General features: G+C 38.2%; 1 protein-coding gene across 16 annotated transcripts in view; it reads left to right on the top strand.

Annotated features, from left to right (window-relative positions):
• The window catches only part of nbeaa (neurobeachin a), a 106,763-nt gene that overhangs the window by 63,236 nt on the left and 24,350 nt on the right, over positions 1–19,177 (top strand). For 10 of the 16 annotated variants that reach the window (XM_032576107.1, XM_032576119.1, XM_032576117.1 and 7 more), the window contains exons 14-31: positions 5,045–5,124; positions 5,430–5,492; positions 5,908–6,005; positions 7,675–7,767; positions 9,992–10,100; positions 10,232–10,313; positions 10,487–10,610; positions 10,746–10,938; positions 12,284–12,973; positions 13,072–13,521; positions 14,098–14,315; positions 14,433–14,586; positions 15,063–15,086; positions 16,033–16,116; positions 16,780–16,960; positions 18,383–18,507; positions 18,606–18,674; positions 18,783–18,951. In XM_032576107.1, coding sequence (XP_032431998.1) covers positions 5,045–5,124; positions 5,430–5,492; positions 5,908–6,005; positions 7,675–7,767; positions 9,992–10,100; positions 10,232–10,313; positions 10,487–10,610; positions 10,746–10,938; positions 12,284–12,973; positions 13,072–13,521; positions 14,098–14,315; positions 14,433–14,586; positions 15,063–15,086; positions 16,033–16,116; positions 16,780–16,960; positions 18,383–18,507; positions 18,606–18,674; positions 18,783–18,951 — 3,006 coding nt within the window. The remainder of the gene's footprint in view (positions 1–5,044; positions 5,125–5,429; positions 5,493–5,907; positions 6,006–7,674; positions 7,768–9,991; positions 10,101–10,231; positions 10,314–10,486; positions 10,611–10,745; positions 10,939–12,283; positions 12,974–13,071; positions 13,522–14,097; positions 14,316–14,432; positions 14,587–15,062; positions 15,087–16,032; positions 16,117–16,779; positions 16,961–18,382; positions 18,508–18,605; positions 18,675–18,782; positions 18,952–19,177) is intronic. The other 6 variants (XM_032576122.1, XM_032576121.1, XM_032576114.1 and 3 more) reach the window with 3 other exon arrangements.

Below are 19,177 nucleotides of genomic sequence, written 5' to 3'. Positions count from 1 at the left end.
TGCGGTAACATAAGCACAAAATACAGTTGTTTCTCAATTGTGCCTATATTAGTTTTCTTTTGTATTTTTGCATGCATAACAAATCCTGAATGTATATCCACCATGCACCAGTACAACTAGCAACAAGTAGTCCAACAGCATTATGTTACTCTAATTATTGGTATAGGGTTCTTAAATTAGAAACTCTTTTCACTCTGGATAATAATAAAAAAAGGCTGCTCACTTGCTACTGAACATCCTAACATCCACGTGAAATAGTGTCTAAGGTGATGGTGAACTTTCATGTTTTTTTTTAGAAATAGCTGAAAGAAATTTCCCACTTTGTCGCAGTTTCTACAATTGTTCTTCTTAGACCTTCCCTGGGTTCACCTCATGAAGTCAAAACAGATTCTTAAGCCTTGAACAACAAAAATCAATTAAGATTTTTGTAAAAATATAATTTTTTGTAAAATCCAATAAATTCATACTTGTTTTCCAATTTCTTATTTGGAAAAGACATTAAAGTTGTATTCTGTACAATTATGTCAGGCCCCTTATTTTAACAAATGCTTAAAATAATTAATTAAAGCCCCATTTTACATATTCATCTAATTTATGTTTAGATTTAAGGATCTGGCTTTAACTGTAAATGCAAATGTTGACTTTGGTGCTTGCAAAATCCTAAAAGTGTTAGCAGAGACCATGTTTACCACTGTATTACATCAGCTTGTTTGAGAAAACTCTTAGCAGTTGGAAACTCGAGAGACTAACTTTTGTGGCTTTGAAAGTGAAAAGATTTCCACTTCATGCTTGATGTCAGTCTAGCACCTACTCAAAGAGACAAGTAAGAGTTTTTTCCAATAATGCTTTCTCACTACTATCACTGATGCCACTTAGAACTGCCCTTACATGACACATTTGCAGATATTGAGGTGTTGCTGTCCAGGTCCAACAGAACTCCAGACGTTTGTTTATCAAACTGCAGTGCACTTTATACTGTCTAATCTTCTAAACGATATGAGACCCAACAGAAATAGGAGCAGTTTAACTTTTTACAAATGTGAATGCAAACTTTTATCTGAAAAGATTTTTCAGTAGTTTCCACCACAGAATCATCTGTCTTAAATGCGAAGCTGCCTGAGGGCTGGAGATCACTGCCATTCAGTATTAACTTTCAACCTCGTCCTGCGTGGAGCTTTTTCTGCAAACATTCTAAATCCTTTAATGATTCTCTAAGTGCCTTCGATGATGAAATCTATTTGGCCAGACAGTCTCTCACAAAGCGTCAACCCAGTCTTTATTCAGATAGACTCTTTCTCTTTTTGCTGCTCTTTTTATTGTCCATTCATGTCATATGGAGCTAATTAATTATGGGATGTTAGGTTAGGTTAGGTTAAACTTTATTAATCCCAAAGGGAAATTAAGGTTATCTGTTGCTCACACATTAATTCACATTCACACAACATTAAAATCGTACATCTGGAGACATCCATAAAAGATACAAGAATATAATAAATAAATACATTCCCACTAAAAGAAGCCTAGTAAAAGTGCTTAAATATGTTAAAATACTAGTTACCCCGTCTCTCTCCTTCCCCCCCCCACAAATAGCAGCATTGTAAAGCCTAATGGCCCGTGGGACAAAGGGAGTTTTTAATCCTCTCGGTTGAACAACCCAGTGAGAGGAACCTGTCAGTGAAGGAGCTCCTCTGGTTGGAGAAAACAGTGTACAGAGGATGGCTGGTGTTCTCCAAAATTAGACTGAGTTTAGACAGTGTCCTCTGTTCCACCACCGTCTCCACAGACTAGGTACTCCTCCTCTCTAACACACTGAATCAACAAATTTAGATATTTAAAAATTAATGTATAGATGGTAAGTTTCAAAGCCTCACAAGTTAGTTTTCTGTTTGTTCATACAAACACTAACTAATGCTAATATACTGTATGCAGTGCTTTGCACAATTCTATACGCCCAGAGCTTTTTTATTTTTTGTCAATCACAAACTTTACTATATTTTATTGGAAATATTAAGGTAATGGTCCATTACAAGTTAACACTCAACTGTGAAGTGCAAGGGAAATAATGTATGGTTTCTAGTGCAGCTGTAGTTTTCATAAATTCAGTTGACCTTTTTAAGGTGAACCATTGGAAGCATCACAATGCTTTAGGAAAACGTCTTTTCATCAGGAAAAGATAAGCTGGTAAGAGTTGTAAATGCAAAGCAATCTTGGAAGAACACTCTTTAAAGGATGTGAAAAAGTTTGAGGCTGTGGTGAAGGTTCAACTTTCAGCAGGATAATGCTAAATTTACACTCATAGCTACAATCGTGCAGTTCAGAACAAAGCATATTCAAGTTCAGACTTAAACCCATGTTCTCAGGTGCTTTCTGTGGAACCCGACAGAACATGAATTTTTTTTGCTGAAAGTAATTGGTAAAAATGTCATGCTTATTATAGTGGACTTTTTGCACTAGTGGCTTGAGTTGGGTCTATGCGATTATTTGGATTTTCCACTAGTTCCGGTTATGTGGCACCACCCCCTTTTCATTACTTTGCAGGGCTCAACAGGTGCTGAAAATGCAACATCAGAAGACTGTGTTCACTGATTATCCAGGGGGTAAAGTCACAGGTTGCATCACATGAGTGACTTTCTTACAATAGTCTGATTTGCTGTTTGACTCCTACAAAAACCCCCTGACTGAACAGACTGTTCAACATGACCTCCCTGTCCCCATTGCTGCATTGTGTTTGTTTCAGATATCTCATCATGCTACTTTTCAGATTCTGGGATTTGTTACTCAGTTGTAGAGTTGAGTCGAGAGGCACTACTAGGTGCTAGTGGTAAATGATGTGCAAAGCTAGTAGATCGTACCACAAAAGACTTAAAGCTAGAATTGAACCAAAAGATGGGACTGCAAAGTATAGACTCAGTGAGCTGAATACAAAATCCAAAATTTTGGGTTTTGATTTTTTACAATAATTAGAAATAGTTTTTCTTCCTTGCATTACTAAATTATAGAATTTTTGTGTCTTTCATAGAAAAAAACTGAGTAAAATACATTCTACTGTGTTTACCATACATTTTGACAAATGTATGAAAAAGTACAAGGCTCCTCGTATGATGTGAATCTCTCGTCCTTTCTTGCAAAATTGTGCTAATACCTTCTCAGGTTAATACTCAGAACATGTAATATTTGTGAAGAAAATACACCTCTTTGACCCTCCAGAGCCTCATGTCGGGTCAGAAAGAAAAAAGAAAAAATCTAATTTTGTGTGACAATTATGCCACAAAACTGTTAAGTCAGATTAGGAGTTATGAATGCGGGGAAATTAATTTCCAGAAATATAATACAGTTATTAAACTTTCCCCTGAGAAGCAATTTAGAAGCAATTTAAGCCTTTTTTATGTCCTCTCTGTATGCAAGACCCTAAAACTGAGGCATATACTCGCTTTCACATACGGCCACATAAACTATGATGGATGGTCCTTTCACCATTTCCAGCACCATGGAACAGCTTGACAGGTGAAGATGATGGATAACAAAGGAGCGCTTCAGTGTCATGTTTTTTAGCTTTGTGAAGAACATGTGAACCGGCTCAGACGACTACACACACTCATATGATTCAAGGGCACTAAAGCATGGCGAAGAATCACACAGATATTCTTCTTCATCCTTTTCTCTGCTAGTTTTTTTTTTTTTTTTCCACCAGCACAGGGTCAATTGTGAGTCTTAGTTTTGCAGGAGGATATGATACATTTTATTCAGCAACAAACTACTGTTTTTAATGGTATTTCTGTTCTCTGATGGTGTACAAAAGTAAGAAAATGACAAGCACTTCAAACATCTCGCAAATGCACACAAGTTAGACATCATAAATAATTACAGATTTCTATTAAATGAAAAAAGCCTCTGAGAATGATGATGGGAAGGCAGCTTTTGAAGGTTTCATCGTTGATTTTTTTATTTGCTAATATAATTTGTTCAGGATTATGTACAGTGATGGGAAATTTGAAGCTTAATTGTGCAAAAGTGAGACCATTAAAAGATCAAATGAGCAAAATCAGCTGAATATGATCTGAGGTATTGTTGCACCATGTGTTGATGGAAGACTGAAATGCATAGCACCAGATACATAAAATGGAAGTTCATTATTTTAGAGAAATAAAGTCAAGAAAATATGACGGGGTAGCTAAAGCACTATTAGCATTGTTAGCATTTCAAACTCTGACATCTGTCAGTGTATTTACTTGCTTGGAAATATTTCTATCTTGTGACAAACTCTTTAAAAAGATTGTGAACATTTTCAGTCATAGCAGCTTTACAGTAATCCTGAAGGCTCAAGAAAAAACATTTTCTGTGATCCAGTAGCCTTCTTGTTGCCGCTAAAGCTCATTGTTGAAGCAATGACTTCTCTCCTGTTTTTAACTTTTAGCTTTTTTACCGTTTGACTTGTCAAATGTTATGAATGTGTGCGACTCTTTTTGTATGTTAAAGCATGTTTTAATGGCAATGATGGTGTGTTAGAGCTGAACGAATGAGTTATGATGGGAACAAAGCTGAATTCAAAGATGGTATGGACTTTCAGATAAATGAAATGCCTTGTTCCGTGTGTGTCAGATGCTTTTGTGTTTTTAGCTCCCGCTCTTCCTCCTAGCAGCCCTTCACTGCAAACAACTGATGGAGTGCCAGAGTTACTAAGTGGACACAGTGGATTACGACGCTTGTTTGCTTTGGATCACTCAACCATCAATCACATTTTTTTGTGCAAATGACTTCACCGTTGCTGTAATAAGTTAGATTAGTGCAAGCATAAAATATCTCGATTGCCAAATTGCCACTGGAGTTAATGACAGTGATTTACAGTTCTGATGTAGAGAAAGTGAGCGCATGTGAATGTTTTCCCTCCAGCTCTCGAGGAAGCCTAATAAAACTAAATGTCAGTAAACAGAACGGCTCACTCAAACCCAGCTGCTAGCATATTTAAAGTGCCGTTGTTGTTGGTAAAAATTGCCATTTTTCATTTACGTCTGCGTGTTTTTTTTTGTTTTTTTTTTTTGCTCAGATGGACCCCGGCCGTCCCAGAAGGAGATCATCTCGCTGAGAGCCTTCATGCTCCTCTTCCTCAAACAACTCATATTGAAGGTAGAGGGAGAAAATGTGATTATCTTCATGGCATAGTTTAAGCTGTGGGAAATCACTTTACTACTTTGATGTTCTCTGTTGTTTCTCCTCCCGGGCAGTTCGTGGCCTAATCTAAAATATGTGGAAAATAGCATTAACGTTGAGCAACGCCAATGAAGCGCTGCATCATTTGAGTGTGTGCATGCGTGCGTGCATTCATATCGATTTTTGTTCCTTCTTCTGTATCGCGTCGTTCTAGGTTAATAAAAAGTAGAAACAATTGAAGATCACTGAGAAGGTTTTGTGAATCTGTTTTTCTTTCCTAGGACCGAGGTGTGAAGGAGGACGAGCTGCAGAGTATCCTCAACTATTTGTTGACAATGCACGAGGTACAGATGCTTTCTCCTTTATTAAACCAGAGTCAGACAGGGGGGAAAAGAAGGACTCAGAAGGAGACAGTGAGAGCCGGAGTGGAGCTGGTGGCAAAGTATGCGCAATAATCTGGGGGCTGAAGTTATAGTCCACTTAAACGAGCGGGAGTGTGAGTCAGCTTCAGTGCGGTGACGGCATAAAAAATGGCGCAACAATGGACTGAACAGAATGTACTCCTCTGTAACAATTATATCTATTCTTGCTCTGAAATACCACCTGCTCCTCCGCAATCCCCCCTCCATACCCCCCATGGAACTCTCTTTGTCCTCCTAGCCCTCTATTCATCTCGCCCCTCCGGGCTTTTTCTTTTTATTCCCCTCCTCCTCCGCTGCCGCCTCACCTGTTCACCTTTGCTTTCTTTTTCCTACGTAGGATGAGAATATCCACGATGTGCTCCAGCTGTTGGTGGCTCTTATGTCTGAGCACCCGGCATCCATGATCCCTGCTTTTGATCAAAGAAATGGCATCAGGTGAGTGCAACCCACACATGCATGTTCATATAAAAAGATCTGTTGCTGCACTAAATACTGACATCTTTTTTTTTACTTATATTTATCATTACTTTCACTAACTGAGAGAGCGTTGGAACCCAATGTTAATATGCACTGTGTGAAAATGCACAACATTTACTCTTTATGTCAGTTTTGGATACCAACCTTACTTCTATTTACAGAATGTCAGAATAATGACAGATATGCTGTCTTTTTTTATTTTTATAATCTTTAAAGTTAGATGTATGAGTCTCAATTGATATCCTTGCCCACTGCAAAATTGCGTAGGGGGCGCCGCCATTTGGTAAATGAATCCAAAAGAAGTTTTGAGAGCTGTTATCATCTTCTGTATTTTCCCAAAAGTTTTGGCTGAAATTTGTTTTATACTAACCATACTGTATATAAGCTTAAGATTTTGAAAATTGTATGAAAAAAGTGCCCCAAAAATGCTCTTTTTCTCATTATTCTGACATTTAGCAAATAGAAATAGCTTTACTAATCCAAGGCAAACTAGGAAATAATTAGTCTGACTTAATTTCAGACAGTGGGGGAAAAGGTATGACATCTTTTTGCAAAGTGTGGTTTCAGCTTTTTATTTAAAACAAAGCATTGTTCTTTGATTTAACTGTTTATGTGACCTGTATGCTTATCGGAAGGCATGTTCTTTTCTCATATGGTGGATTTGTGGGGCGAAATTAACATTAACATGTGATCAAACTTATCTTCTCATGCTGAGTAACAACACTTAGGAGAACACAGGCTTCTGATTACTGAAAGAGAGAGTCAGGCCAACTGTGCTGGTAATTCTCCCAATGCATAACTACTTGGATGCGTTTTCGGTTGCCACAGGAACTCATATTGCTAGAGAGCTATTTGCAAACTGCACTGCCTTTTTATATGTCCCCTTTGAATACCTCTTTCAAGAAAATAGTTCTCAGGTATTGACTCTTTCTGTATTTACAACCAGTCTTTTATGTCTGCAAAAGTATGGGATTTGATTGTGTCATTTCCAAGTCTTTATAATTAAGAGAAAAAAATTTATCAATTAATATGTTGTTTGTTTTTTTTTTAAGATTTCTTTTCCCAACTTGTGATCAGTTTGAATGTTGTCAGAAGCCACAGATTAATGGAAAGAGCAATACTGCTGTTGTTTTAACATCTGGATCCTCTTAGGTCAGGGTTTTAAAAGGAGCCTGTGATTCCAAAACAGAATCAGTTTTAGATGCCAAACTAAGCATTTAGACACCCCCATTTTTATGAAATCTTTCAAACAGATAAAGTAACAGATTGCAAACTGTGATTTGAAGAAATTACCAGTTGTTAATGTTTGAAATGGTGTATAAAATGTGCAAAAAGCTATGAAATGGCATTTTACTGCAATGGCAACTGCAGGACTCAAATTAATGTGTCAATTTCTAATTTATAGAGCATAATTTTTCAAAAATATCCAACTTGCTTAATTCCATTCCACTTATATGTTGAGATTCGTATAAAAATGTTGTAAAAATCCTAGAATTTCAATCTGATAAAGAGTGGAGTTTTGAAATGGCAAATTGTAACCTTATATAAAAAACATGAAATCATCTTTTTTCTCTCTTAATCCACAAGATTTCAGAGTTTAATACCTGTATGTTTCTTGTTATGACAGGGTGATCTGCAAACTCCTAGCCTCCAAGAGCGAAAGTATACGAGTTCAGGCCCTTAAAGTTCTGGGCTACTTCCTTAAACACCTCGGTCACAAGTAAGTACTTTATTTTCTATCCGCTTTCTTTCATCTCCTGTGCCTGGCAGTGAAGGATTAGGGAAATTTTAGGATAGAAATGAAGCGCTCTAAATTTTGGCACCAATCTCCAATTTCTTACTTTCAATAAGCTTTGACTTGTCGATACCAATTTTAGCTAATTCCAACATCTCTTTATGAATTGTTTTATAGGAACAGTACTGAAAATAGTTTTTTTTATTATCCTTCCTTGCATGAGTGGTCATTAGTTAACATTAGGGGCAGAGATTACAATATGCGTTTAGAGAAAACGATTTCTAACTTGTTTTAAAACAAAGGCAAAATAATTCTGAAGCTTTTTTTTTTTTTTTACTTTATTTTTATATTAAACTTGCTGATCATGGTATGTTGAAAATTAGTGTAGTTAGCCCCAAAATGTCAGTTTCTTTGTTGATTTTTTTAAAAGATTGACCCTTACATTAACTATGAGATTTCTGAACAGCTGCCAGCATTTCCAAATAGAGCATGTTTCAAAAATGAAAGTTGATAACTCCAAATGAGAAAACAGAACAATTGCTCCTCTTTCTGTTATGTGCTGAAAGTATTACTCTCTCACTCTTTTGCACCTCTAACGTCTGTCTTGACAGTGTAATAAAAAGTACAGTCTCTGCATATCTGTGGTTTATTTGACTTTTAACCACCTCGGTGATGCTGAGAATGGCTAACATTGAGTCGTATTCTTGTAGTAATAGCATTCACAAAATGAATGTTTGTTTCAGTCGCCAAAAGAGAACAAACATTGCATAAATGCAGAGAAACGGTGAGATTTTTCACTGTTACACTATAAAGCAACTTCAGGACGGCAGCATTTCACTCTCCAGTGAGCTTTATACAATCTATTTGTTCATGTTTGTGTGGAGATCTCATCAGCATGTCTGGGCGGAAAATTCATTGTGACAGTCTGCACTCGGAGGGAGGAGAAATCTTGATGAGGGGCTATGAATGCTGGGGGATTTAGTCATACCATGTGACATGGACACCTCTTGCTGCACAACATGAAGAGGGACACCAGGCTGCACCTGAGCCCTACATAATCAGTCCCCCACCTACTTAAAATCTGCTCCCACCACACATTTTATTGCTATTTGCATACTTCTGCAGCATTTAAGAGCATTTCATGCCACCGCTAAGCCCAATTCAGTGTTACATCAGCACGACTAAAAAAAGCAACACTATTGCAATTTTACAAGATATTGAGGAGGCTTTGTTGAATAAAAAATGCAAGATGCTTCTTACTATTCTAGGTGTGGGTTAAATGGAAATTGACACTTTAAAGCAGTGTTACAGTTAAAATTGTAAGTTTTACATTCACAATGCTTCTCAAAACAGGCAGGCAGGGAGAAAAACAACAAAATCTTAAATTATATATTTTTTTATCTGTGAACTGGACAGTCATTAAAATATTTTTATGCAACAATAAGTTGTTTTCCAAATTGTTGTTGCAGCATCCAAATTCCATCATGCATATCATAATGTGTTCAAGGAATATGAGAAAGCTGGACACGGTGGAGATGTTAATTTGTTAAGCAAATAAACAAAATCTGAATCATCATCTCAATTAACACCTTAGTGAAAGGCACCTTGTTGGTGTGAAAATACAATTTTTATTCATGTCGAACAATACTATTCTATTTATTTGTTGCAACAGCTAAAACATTAAAATTAAAAAAGTTCATAATAAAGAGCCAGTAGGTACAATTTAAGATGCCTTGTTTTTTATGTAATTGTTAAATTTTGTAATTAATTTTAAGTAATTTATCAGAATTTACAAAGGGTGAAAGTCAATTTCATCCCAGTTAAAAGAGGTGAAAATGAATTTCCTCTTGTGGCTTTTGGTTTTAGAATAAAGCAAGCTTAATGAATGTTTTTTTCTGCCATTCTTCTAGCATTTTCCTTAATATAAAATCTTAAATGCCATGCTTTGATATGATATCACAATCTCTTTGCATTGGCAGATTGTCAACATTTTAAAACCGTTAATTTTTATATATTTTTATACTAGCAACCCCTAGTCCAAAAGCTTTTTTGTTAGCAAATATGTCAGTTCTGTTCTCTGATCCTGCTAAAAATGACATGGTAAAATTTTACGACCTACTGATATTTTCTTTTCTCAGTGAAAATCACAGTTGGGAATAATTATAATGATCCTAAATAATATGCAATATTTTTTTCTGTTGCTGTGCAGGAGGAAGGTGGAGATCATGCACACACACAGTCTGTTCACACTGCTGGGAGAAAGGCTGATGATGCACACCAACACGGTTTCCATCACCACCTACAACACGCTGTATGAGGTAGGTAATTGTGACAGCATCTCCTTTTTCTACATTTCCATACAGATTTACATAATCTCTTATGATTTTGCCTGAATAGAAGTGGTTTATATGCTGTTTAAATGGCATCCGCTAAACTTCTGTCAATACAGATTCTGACAGAGCAGGTGTGCACCCAGGTGGTTCACAAACCCCACCCTGAGCCAGACTCTACTGTCAAGATCCAGAACCCCAGTAAGTAATGAAGCACTCCTCTGTGGCTTCCATCTGCCATTCTTTTCTTTTTGGTAATGCAAACAAACAAAGTCTGGATTGAAAATCAGCTCTGCTGCCATCTCCCACTTACTGATGTCACTCACACATCACTCCCTGCTCCCTTATTATGGACTTTTTCTTGTTTCTGCCAGTGATTCTGAAGGTAGTGGCTACCCTGTTGAAGAACTCCACACCCAGTTCTGAGCTGATGGAAGTTCGGAGACTCTTCCTCTCCGACATGATTAAACTCTTCAGCAACAGCCGTGAAAACCGACGGTAAAACCAAACCAAAACAAGTTTCTTGAATTTATTCCACCACATAACTGATCATTTTATTTTACAAATGATTATTTTGCCATAAATCATATGCCACTAGGCAGCTCATGTAACCTTTTTTTGTGTTTGTATCAGCTGCCTGTTGCAGTGCTCGGTGTGGCAGGACTGGATGTTCTCCCTTGGATATATCAACCCCAAGAACCCAGAGGAACAAAAGATAACGGAAATGGTGTACAACATCTTCCGGATCCTTCTCTACCATGCTATCAAATATGAATGGGGAGGGTGGAGGGTCTGGGTTGATACTCTCTCCATTGCGCATTCTAAGGTAAGAGTGGAAACTGCAAAACTTAAATCTTTAGTGTCCTATTATTGACAAACTTTAGTTCTGTGCAGAACTGAATAAGAATTAGTTTACTGACATAGCTCCTTTTTAAAATAAATGCCATCTCAACCCCGTTAGAGACAAACTGATTCATATCCTATTATATGGAAACCAATATGGTCACATTCTTGATTAAAAAAAGAACAGTTAATGGCATCATCAGCTCTGTCAATGATTGTGTCCAGAAAAGAGAGGCAAACAAGAACTTAAGTACACTGAACAAGGAGTACTTTCTATAGGAAATAAAAAACACTAAGACTACCAACTATATTAACCAAGCAGCAACAACAAAACCCGGATCACTTTCTATAAATATTATAAGTAAAACGTAGTAAAGGTAACAATATCTTTGTCAGTTGCTCGTTTAGCAATACTGGATCAGTGTCAGTCAAACACAGAAACACTGGATGGGGTTTACTTTCTGTGCAAAGAAAAATAAAAAACATGATATTAATGGCAGCAATCTCTGCAAACAATACATAAATGTAGAGCAGTAGAAGAAACGATTAATTCAACAGTCTTAAGACTATATTATCAAAACTGAAAAGGTAGTTCAGGAAAGCGTAAGCCACCCTGTAAATGTACACCAAACAGAAACTATTATAGTTTTGGCAGACTCTCACAAAAATAATTTCTTTGGTTGAATCTTTGAAAAGTAACAAAGCTACCCAGTTTGACAGAACAACACCAACCAGGTAATTCCCTAAAAGACATAAAAACCTTAAAAGCTGAAAACATGGATGACAGTAGATGATCTTTTGCAGGAGAAAGCATCAGATCTTTGCTGGAGTTTGCTTTACTCCTTTTTTGAGTATATAACAATTAGATATTTATCATATGCTATTATTCGCAAGGACTGGACTGATAGAAGAAAGTTTTTGCAAAGACCTAGAGAAATACCTAAAAAGTATTTTGGGTTAAAACTGATCGAGAATACCATTTGTGTGCCTATTATTAGCAATAATAGGAACTTAGATGTTTACAGATACATCCTAAAGAAAAAAACATACCAGTTATATATATGTTTTTAAATCCATGGATTCTTTCAAAGATTTTTTATTTTTTTTTATCTTCCCCTGTTCTAAACGTAAAATTGAGCTGATTTTATGGATTCTGGCCTTAATGCTTCTAGAGACTTGAGTCCCAGTTTTGTTCATGCTGTCTGGTTGTGATGATCTATAGCCCCCCTTGGGAGTACGGTACCTTTTGAGTATGGATGTGGAGGGAAGCTGCTCTCAGTACACATCTTCTGATCGCCTTTCCAATTATATCCCACCATCTGTCACAGGTGACCTATGAAGCCCATAAGGAGTACTTAGCTAAGATGTATGAAGAGTACCAGCGTCAGGAGGAGGAAAACATGAAGAAAGGAAAGAAAGGGTCTGTCTCCACAATCTCCGGTCTCTCAGCCACACCAGCTCCCGTCGTTAACGGGAATCTAGAGATAGATGACAACTCTCAGACGCAGACCCCTGAAAGTGAAGCAGAGTACGGCGAAGGGGCAGGCGGGGACTCGCGAAACCTTCTTGCTGAAGGTTCAGTGAAGCGGCCGAACGGTGAAGCTTTAACACCAGGGGAGCAGAGTGCTGGTCCAGGGGTGAGAGTGGAGGTCCATGACCTCCTAGTGGACATTAAAGCGGAAAAAGTAGAAGCCACTGAGGTGAAGCTGGATGACCTGGACCTATCTCCAGAGGGCCTGAGTGGAAGTGTGGGAGGCAGTGGGGGTGGGGTAGGAATAGAAAACGGACCTCTAGTAGAAGTGGATTCTCTCTTGGACAGTTCTTACTGCTCTGTTGTTCCGAACCTGAACGGGAATCTGGCGCCCAAAGATGACACGGCAGGCTCCAGGGTTGGAATCGGGACCAGCCTGGGACTGTCGAGAGTCAGCATGGAGGATGATGGGAACATGGGTCCTCTCATCACGTTGGCTGATGAGAAAGACAGTGTTCCAAGCAACAATGGATTTCTCTTTAGCAAGGTAGGATCTCATTATTGCTCTCCCAGATTAATTAGAATAGTTTTTGTGTAGCTTCATTCTCCTCTTCTGGCTACCAATTTGGATTTTATCTTCACCAGGTTGATGAGAAGCTGCTTCCAGCTCTGGCATCCACAGATCCCCTTGTTCTTCCTAGTCCGGACCAGCCTGCTCCATCAGGAAGCGTCCCCGCTCACTCCACCACCAGCGCCAGTGATGACCTCAGCTTGTTGGCCCACATGACCAGCTGTGACTCCGATTTAACACAAACCCAAAGCCACGCCCCTGGGGAACTCCCTGAGGATGGACCATTCAAGATCCAGAGTCCTCTGGCTGACATCAGCTCTATTGCTGAAGCCGAGAGCCAGAACCAGCTCCGGGGAGCGACTAGACCAGAATTCCCAGAGGGGGAGGGAGCATCCGGGCCAGAGGGAGAGTCTGCGGGGTTGAAGACTGGGGGAGACACAGCTAGTACCACTTCTGATACAGAGAGATCAGATGATGGGAAAGACAAAGACATAAAAAAGATCCAAACTACAGCTACCACCCAGGTGAGTATGAACTCTCAAGGTGCATAATTACCTGGCTTTGCTCTCAGAATCCCTAGTGATTCTGTGAAACTACAGTACAAACATTGCTGGTTTGAAGTTTACATCCACTCATTGTATGTCATCATAATTGTGAGCTCTTAATGATTCACTTAAGCCCTTAAAGTATAATCATTAGGGAAAATGATTATATTTCAATAAATTAAAAAAAGTAGAATGGGTGCACAGGTTTCAGTTAATTGTGGAGTTTCTCTAATCTACACATTGTCAGAATTTTATGTAGACGGCAGCAGAGCTAGACATTTTTTCTCATCTGAGGGTAATAGTCTGGGTCCTATTCTGTTCAGTTTGATTGACCTGAACTGCAATAGAAATTTCGTTGAATCCTGTTCAATGACAATAAATGCTATCTATCTATCTATCTAAAACTGAGAAAATAAAACTCATGTTATGAAATAACAGCAGACACTCCCTTGTTTAGCTTTGATTCTTTAAGTGAACTGTAATCGGAACTGTTTTTATGTGCTAACCTAGAGGATAAACGCAGTGTTGACCTTTCAGTCGTCCTCTACCTTGCAGGCCCTGCACGGCCGCACCGCAGCCCAGCTGGAGCGGGACCTGCGTGTCGACCTGGGCTTCCGGGGAATGCCCATGACGGAGGAGCAGCGGCGTCAGTTCAGCCCCGGCCCACGCACCACCATGTTCCGGATCCCAGAATTCAAATGGTCCCCGATGCACCAGAGGCTGCTCACCGACCTGCTGTTTGCGCTGGAGACGGACGTGCACGTGTGGAGGAGGTGAGTGGGGCCACGTGAGCTGTGTGTGTCTGCTGCATAAAATTAGGTCAGCCTCACATTTTCCCCGGTTGTATTACCAAGTTAACTTTCCTGCCCTTATTTTCCTTTTTATTTCAGCCACTCCACCAAGTCAGTGATGGATTTCGTGAACAGCAATGAAAACATAATCTTCGTCCACAACACCATCCACCTCATTTCTCAGATGGTGGACAACATCATCATTGCCTGTGGAGGCATCCTCCCTCTCCTGTCGGCCGCCACCTCCCCCTCCGTAAGTGGCTCTTCTCTGCCCCCATGTGGTAGAACTGAGAATTGTAGCTCTTTAATGTGCATGGAATTTGTGAAAAAAATAAAAACGTTTCTTTTCCCTCGGTTTAATGGTTGTTTATTTATAAGCAATAAAACATTACAAGAGCAAGAATTATGTAAGTTTAAATGTATTGGTAAAACATCCTGTTTGGTTTAACAATATGTGCATTTATTAAAAAAATTAAACTTTTCAAAAACATGGATTCTTCTCATATCATTAATAACTTATGCATTTAACATTTGATCTAACACGCTGTTTTGATCTTTATTTAAACTTTGCTCTAATCTTTTGAATTAACAATTTGATTTATAATTTAAATAACTTTTTCTTTCTGTCATCTATATATTTTAATCTTTCGTTTCCTCTCTGTGTTGCGTGTATTTTGTGTATTTTCTTGTCTTTCTTTGTCTCTGTTTTTGTCTGTTTTGCATGCGCAGAGTTCTAAGAGTAGTGCCAACACTGTAAGTTACAGTTTCTTCCTCTTTTTCTACTCTGTTAATTTTTATGTTTTAGTTTTATTATCATTGTGAGCAACACTAACCATGCGTTTCAGACATCCGTGGTGTTTTATTCTGCTGTGCTTCTGTGCTGTTAATCAAATCTCCAATTTAGATTATTTGTTGCGGTCAGACTTTACGTTTTTCTTTCAAAACACTTTTTTGATTATGAAATGAAAAACTGGAAACACAATAAAAAGAATAAATAAATTTGTTTTTTTCCCCCAAAAAATTAGAAAAATTCTTCTGGTCAGACATTTATAAACACATCATTGAAATGAATGTCATATTAATTTTTTACTTTTAATTGTGTATTTGAAAAGCTATTCTTCTGGAGTTGGATTATAATACAGCATTTTAGCATGTAGAATTTTTTTGTATGAATTGAGTGCATAAGTTTGAATGCATTGTGGATTTTTCCTATGCGTTATAGTATCAACATTTTACATAAAGCTTCAAAAGCATACAGGTCCTCTGCCCTAACAAAGATAAATCAAATAGATGGTTGAAACATAGACACAACTTAGTGTTTAAGTGAAAATGAACCCAAACACACATCAGCATACTTTAGTAAACTTGTTAGTTATTGTGAAGATCTGAAAGCATGTAGGAATTGTCAAGGTGTATGCACCCAGCATGCATAAATTACTTTAAAAACTTAAATTACTTTAGAAACAAAACCACTTTTGAACCAAAGTTTTATTTTCAGAATCAGCTGGAATTTTGACAGAATGGATAAAATAAGTTATTAAAAGTTTAAGCCTAATATGACCATAATGCTTATGATGTGTATGTAAACTTCTGACCTGGATTAGAGTGTCTTTTCTATAAGAGAGGGAACAAAGAGTGTTTTAGACCATCCTCGAGACTTGCTTTTGCTAAGAATGTCCCGTTTGTATCAACACCAAAGAAGGCAGGAGGAGCCGGACCCCAGAGGGGTTCAAAGGGAGAGGAGGTGACCCCCATTCCTGGGGGAGGAGGCGCAGGGGGAGAGGTGCGTACTGAGCCTGAGACTCTCATCATCACCAGAAGAACTAAGAGCACCAACCAAAGCACTTCTGTCCTCACTCTGTGTCACTGTTATTCCTCAACTGTCTATGCTCTGATGAGCCTTCAGATGCGTGCACTTTGTCCCCACAGACCTGCGCTCTCTGCTTACAGAAGCTGTGAAACAGCAAAGCAAACACTTGGTGCTGTTATTAGGTTATAGATATTTATATATCACAGTATAAGTGCTTTGGGATTAAAACAGATCCAGCCTAAAGGTCACAGAACAAGGTCAATTCAAGTGACAATGTTGACTACAACCACACTGCTGCTGTCACAAACCTATTGTTACCATTACCTGTGTGTCATCAGGCTTCATATCCTGTGTATTGTGGAGAGCACTTTATGTTGCCAGATTTCATCATCTTGATTTCTCAGCATGACCCTGAAGGTTGCTCTTCCTGTTTGTTGTTACAAACAGCCATGACTGATTTAGTCATGCTGATCCAAGGCCCAGCTTTCCCAAAGGCGAATTCTTTATAAAAAAAAAGATGATTTCACCGTCTCTCCTTATCTGCAGAGAGAGCTTCTTTCTCACTGTTTATAGCCGAGATATTCACTACTATTGACTCTCCAATGTGTTCGTTTTTGTTTCCTCTTCCCAATCCAGACGGAGTTGGAGAACATAGAGGCGACACAGGGCATGTCTTCAGAGACGGCGGTCACTTTTCTGTCTCGCCTGATGGCCATGGTGGACGTTCTGGTGTTTGCCAGCTCGCTGAACTTCAGTGAGATCGAAGCAGAAAAGAACATGTCGTCTGGGGGCCTAATGAGGCAGTGTCTCCGCCTCGGTGTGTGCTGCTCTAACATCAGTATTGATCAGAATCAAAACCCCTACACATGGTTATGACTGTAGACATTGTCATTACAGGTTTATGGCTTGCTTAGTTAGCCATATTTAGTATCAGTAGTGCTGTAAATATTTCCAATTTTATAAGTTAACTTTGAAACTAAACTTTGAAATTTTTATAAGAGATGCATAAAAAATAAATTGACAAAATTGTGTTGATTTTCAGTTTCATCAACTTTTTGTGATTATTTACTTACCATATGTAAGCACACTGTTTGGTGTGGAAGTTGTTTCTTGCTGAAAAAGTTTTAGCTAGTTTCAGAATCATTGACGTGTTTTATAAATAAAGGCAAAGAAAGCACAGATTTATGAGAATCTATTTAAAAAGTGTCAACACAAGTTTGTGGTGGCTTCACACTGTGAAAAGAGCAAGACGAGGTGAGACTTGAGCAGGTGACAAGAAGGCTAAACAGAGTATAACAAAGCTCCTCTGAATGTACTGGATGGGGAAATGTTGGTAACCTGCTGCAAAGCTCAGAGTTAGCGTAAGGATATATATTGTATGGCGAAAACCCGCAGAAGCTAATGTTTCTGTAATGTACGGTGGTCTAAAGGTGTTAAAATGTAAACTCTGCAAAAATTACTTGCTTTAAAATAGTAAAGGCCTGTTTTACAGTAACACCTCTCTGACACACACAGTACAATGTTGCTTCTCCTCTTAATATCTATAAGTTAAAGGGGTTAATGGCAGGAAGGCAAGAAAAAAGTTGTATTATCTACCTATGCTTTAGTTCTTAAAGAGAAATCGATGCAAATGGGCATTGCAAGGTCAAAGCTATACAAGAAAAAGAGATTGCAAATTGGTCGCAAAATTCAGAGCAGTGCATTTCTGCTTTTAGTCTTAGTTTGGGACCTGGAAAGGGCTCATTAAAGATGACTTTATTAAGTGAAAATATTTTATAAAAAGCGACCCACTAATTACGATTTTAATACTGATTTGAGATTTTCTTTTTTTATATATATATATAGCTTTAAGCTTCCAATTCTGATTTTAACTGATTCTAGTTTCTCTTCAAGATGGATATGGTTATGACATAAGAACAATATTCAAAAAAATGCATCTGAAATAGCTGCCTCTATGTATATTTCCTAGAGAATGTAGATCTATTACTCTGAGATTTCTAAACAGCTACCAAAATTTCAAAATTCATTATATTATATAGCAAACAGAGGTTTTCAAAACTAAAAACAGAACAACTTTCTTGAAATATATTCAGCCTTTCTGTTATCTGCTTTTCGTCTTGCAGACATGGAGAAAAACATTTCCCTTTAGATAACTTCTGATTTCTTTGTGCTTTTTCAGACTTCATCTTAAACACCTCACTCATTCTGAAAATTCCTGTTTCCTCCATGTTTCCTTCAGTGTGTTGCGTGGCCGTCAGAAACTGCCTGGAGTGCAGACAAAGACAAAGAGATCGAAGTTGCAAGTCTTCATTAACCAGCAGCAAGTCACAGGACAGCCTCCACAGTGCCTCCACTGCAACCAAGGTACCAAACACACATTCATGACATTCACATCCTGCTGCACTTAAAAGCTAGCCCATTAACATCCAATGATCCAACAATTTCATGACTTATATTTGTAGCAGGATCCAGACAGACTCCTTCAGGACGTGGACATCAATCGTCTTCGAGCTGTAGTTTTCAGAGATGTGGTGAGCATGCCTGTTGGTGAATTTATTTGTGTTGTAACACTAAGGAAACATATCTCACTGTGCTTGCAATATAATGTTTTTTTTTATGTTTGTGTTGTTTTATTGCAGGATGACAGTAAGCAGGCTCAGTTTTTGGCACTGGCAGTCGTATACTTCATCTCAGTTCTCATGGTGTCAAAGTACCGAGATATTCTGGAACCGCAGAGAGAGATTGGCCGGTCCACCAGCTTGTCGGGGAGAAGCATCCGCCATGAGATAAACTCCCCAACCAGTACAGGTGATTTTTCCTTTTTCCTCTGGTTCAGAATCATTTATATCATACAGTAATTTGTCAGTGACTCATCATTTTTACCCTGGAGTGGAGAAAATACAGACTGCAGCTAAGCAACAATAGTTTAACAGGGAGATAAAAATTTCAAATAAAACAGAAAGGAGGAAATCGGCACAAAAAAACTGTTTTCAAGAAACAATATCCATAGATTTCTTTTGGTATCTGAATTTAA

This window comes from Xiphophorus hellerii, chromosome 11, assembly GCF_003331165.1.
Source record: "Xiphophorus hellerii strain 12219 chromosome 11, Xiphophorus_hellerii-4.1, whole genome shotgun sequence".
Taxonomy (NCBI): Eukaryota; Metazoa; Chordata; class Actinopteri; order Cyprinodontiformes; family Poeciliidae; genus Xiphophorus; species Xiphophorus hellerii.
The sequence above is the reverse complement of the archived record's forward strand: the minus strand, read 5'-3'. Positions and strand labels throughout refer to the sequence as shown.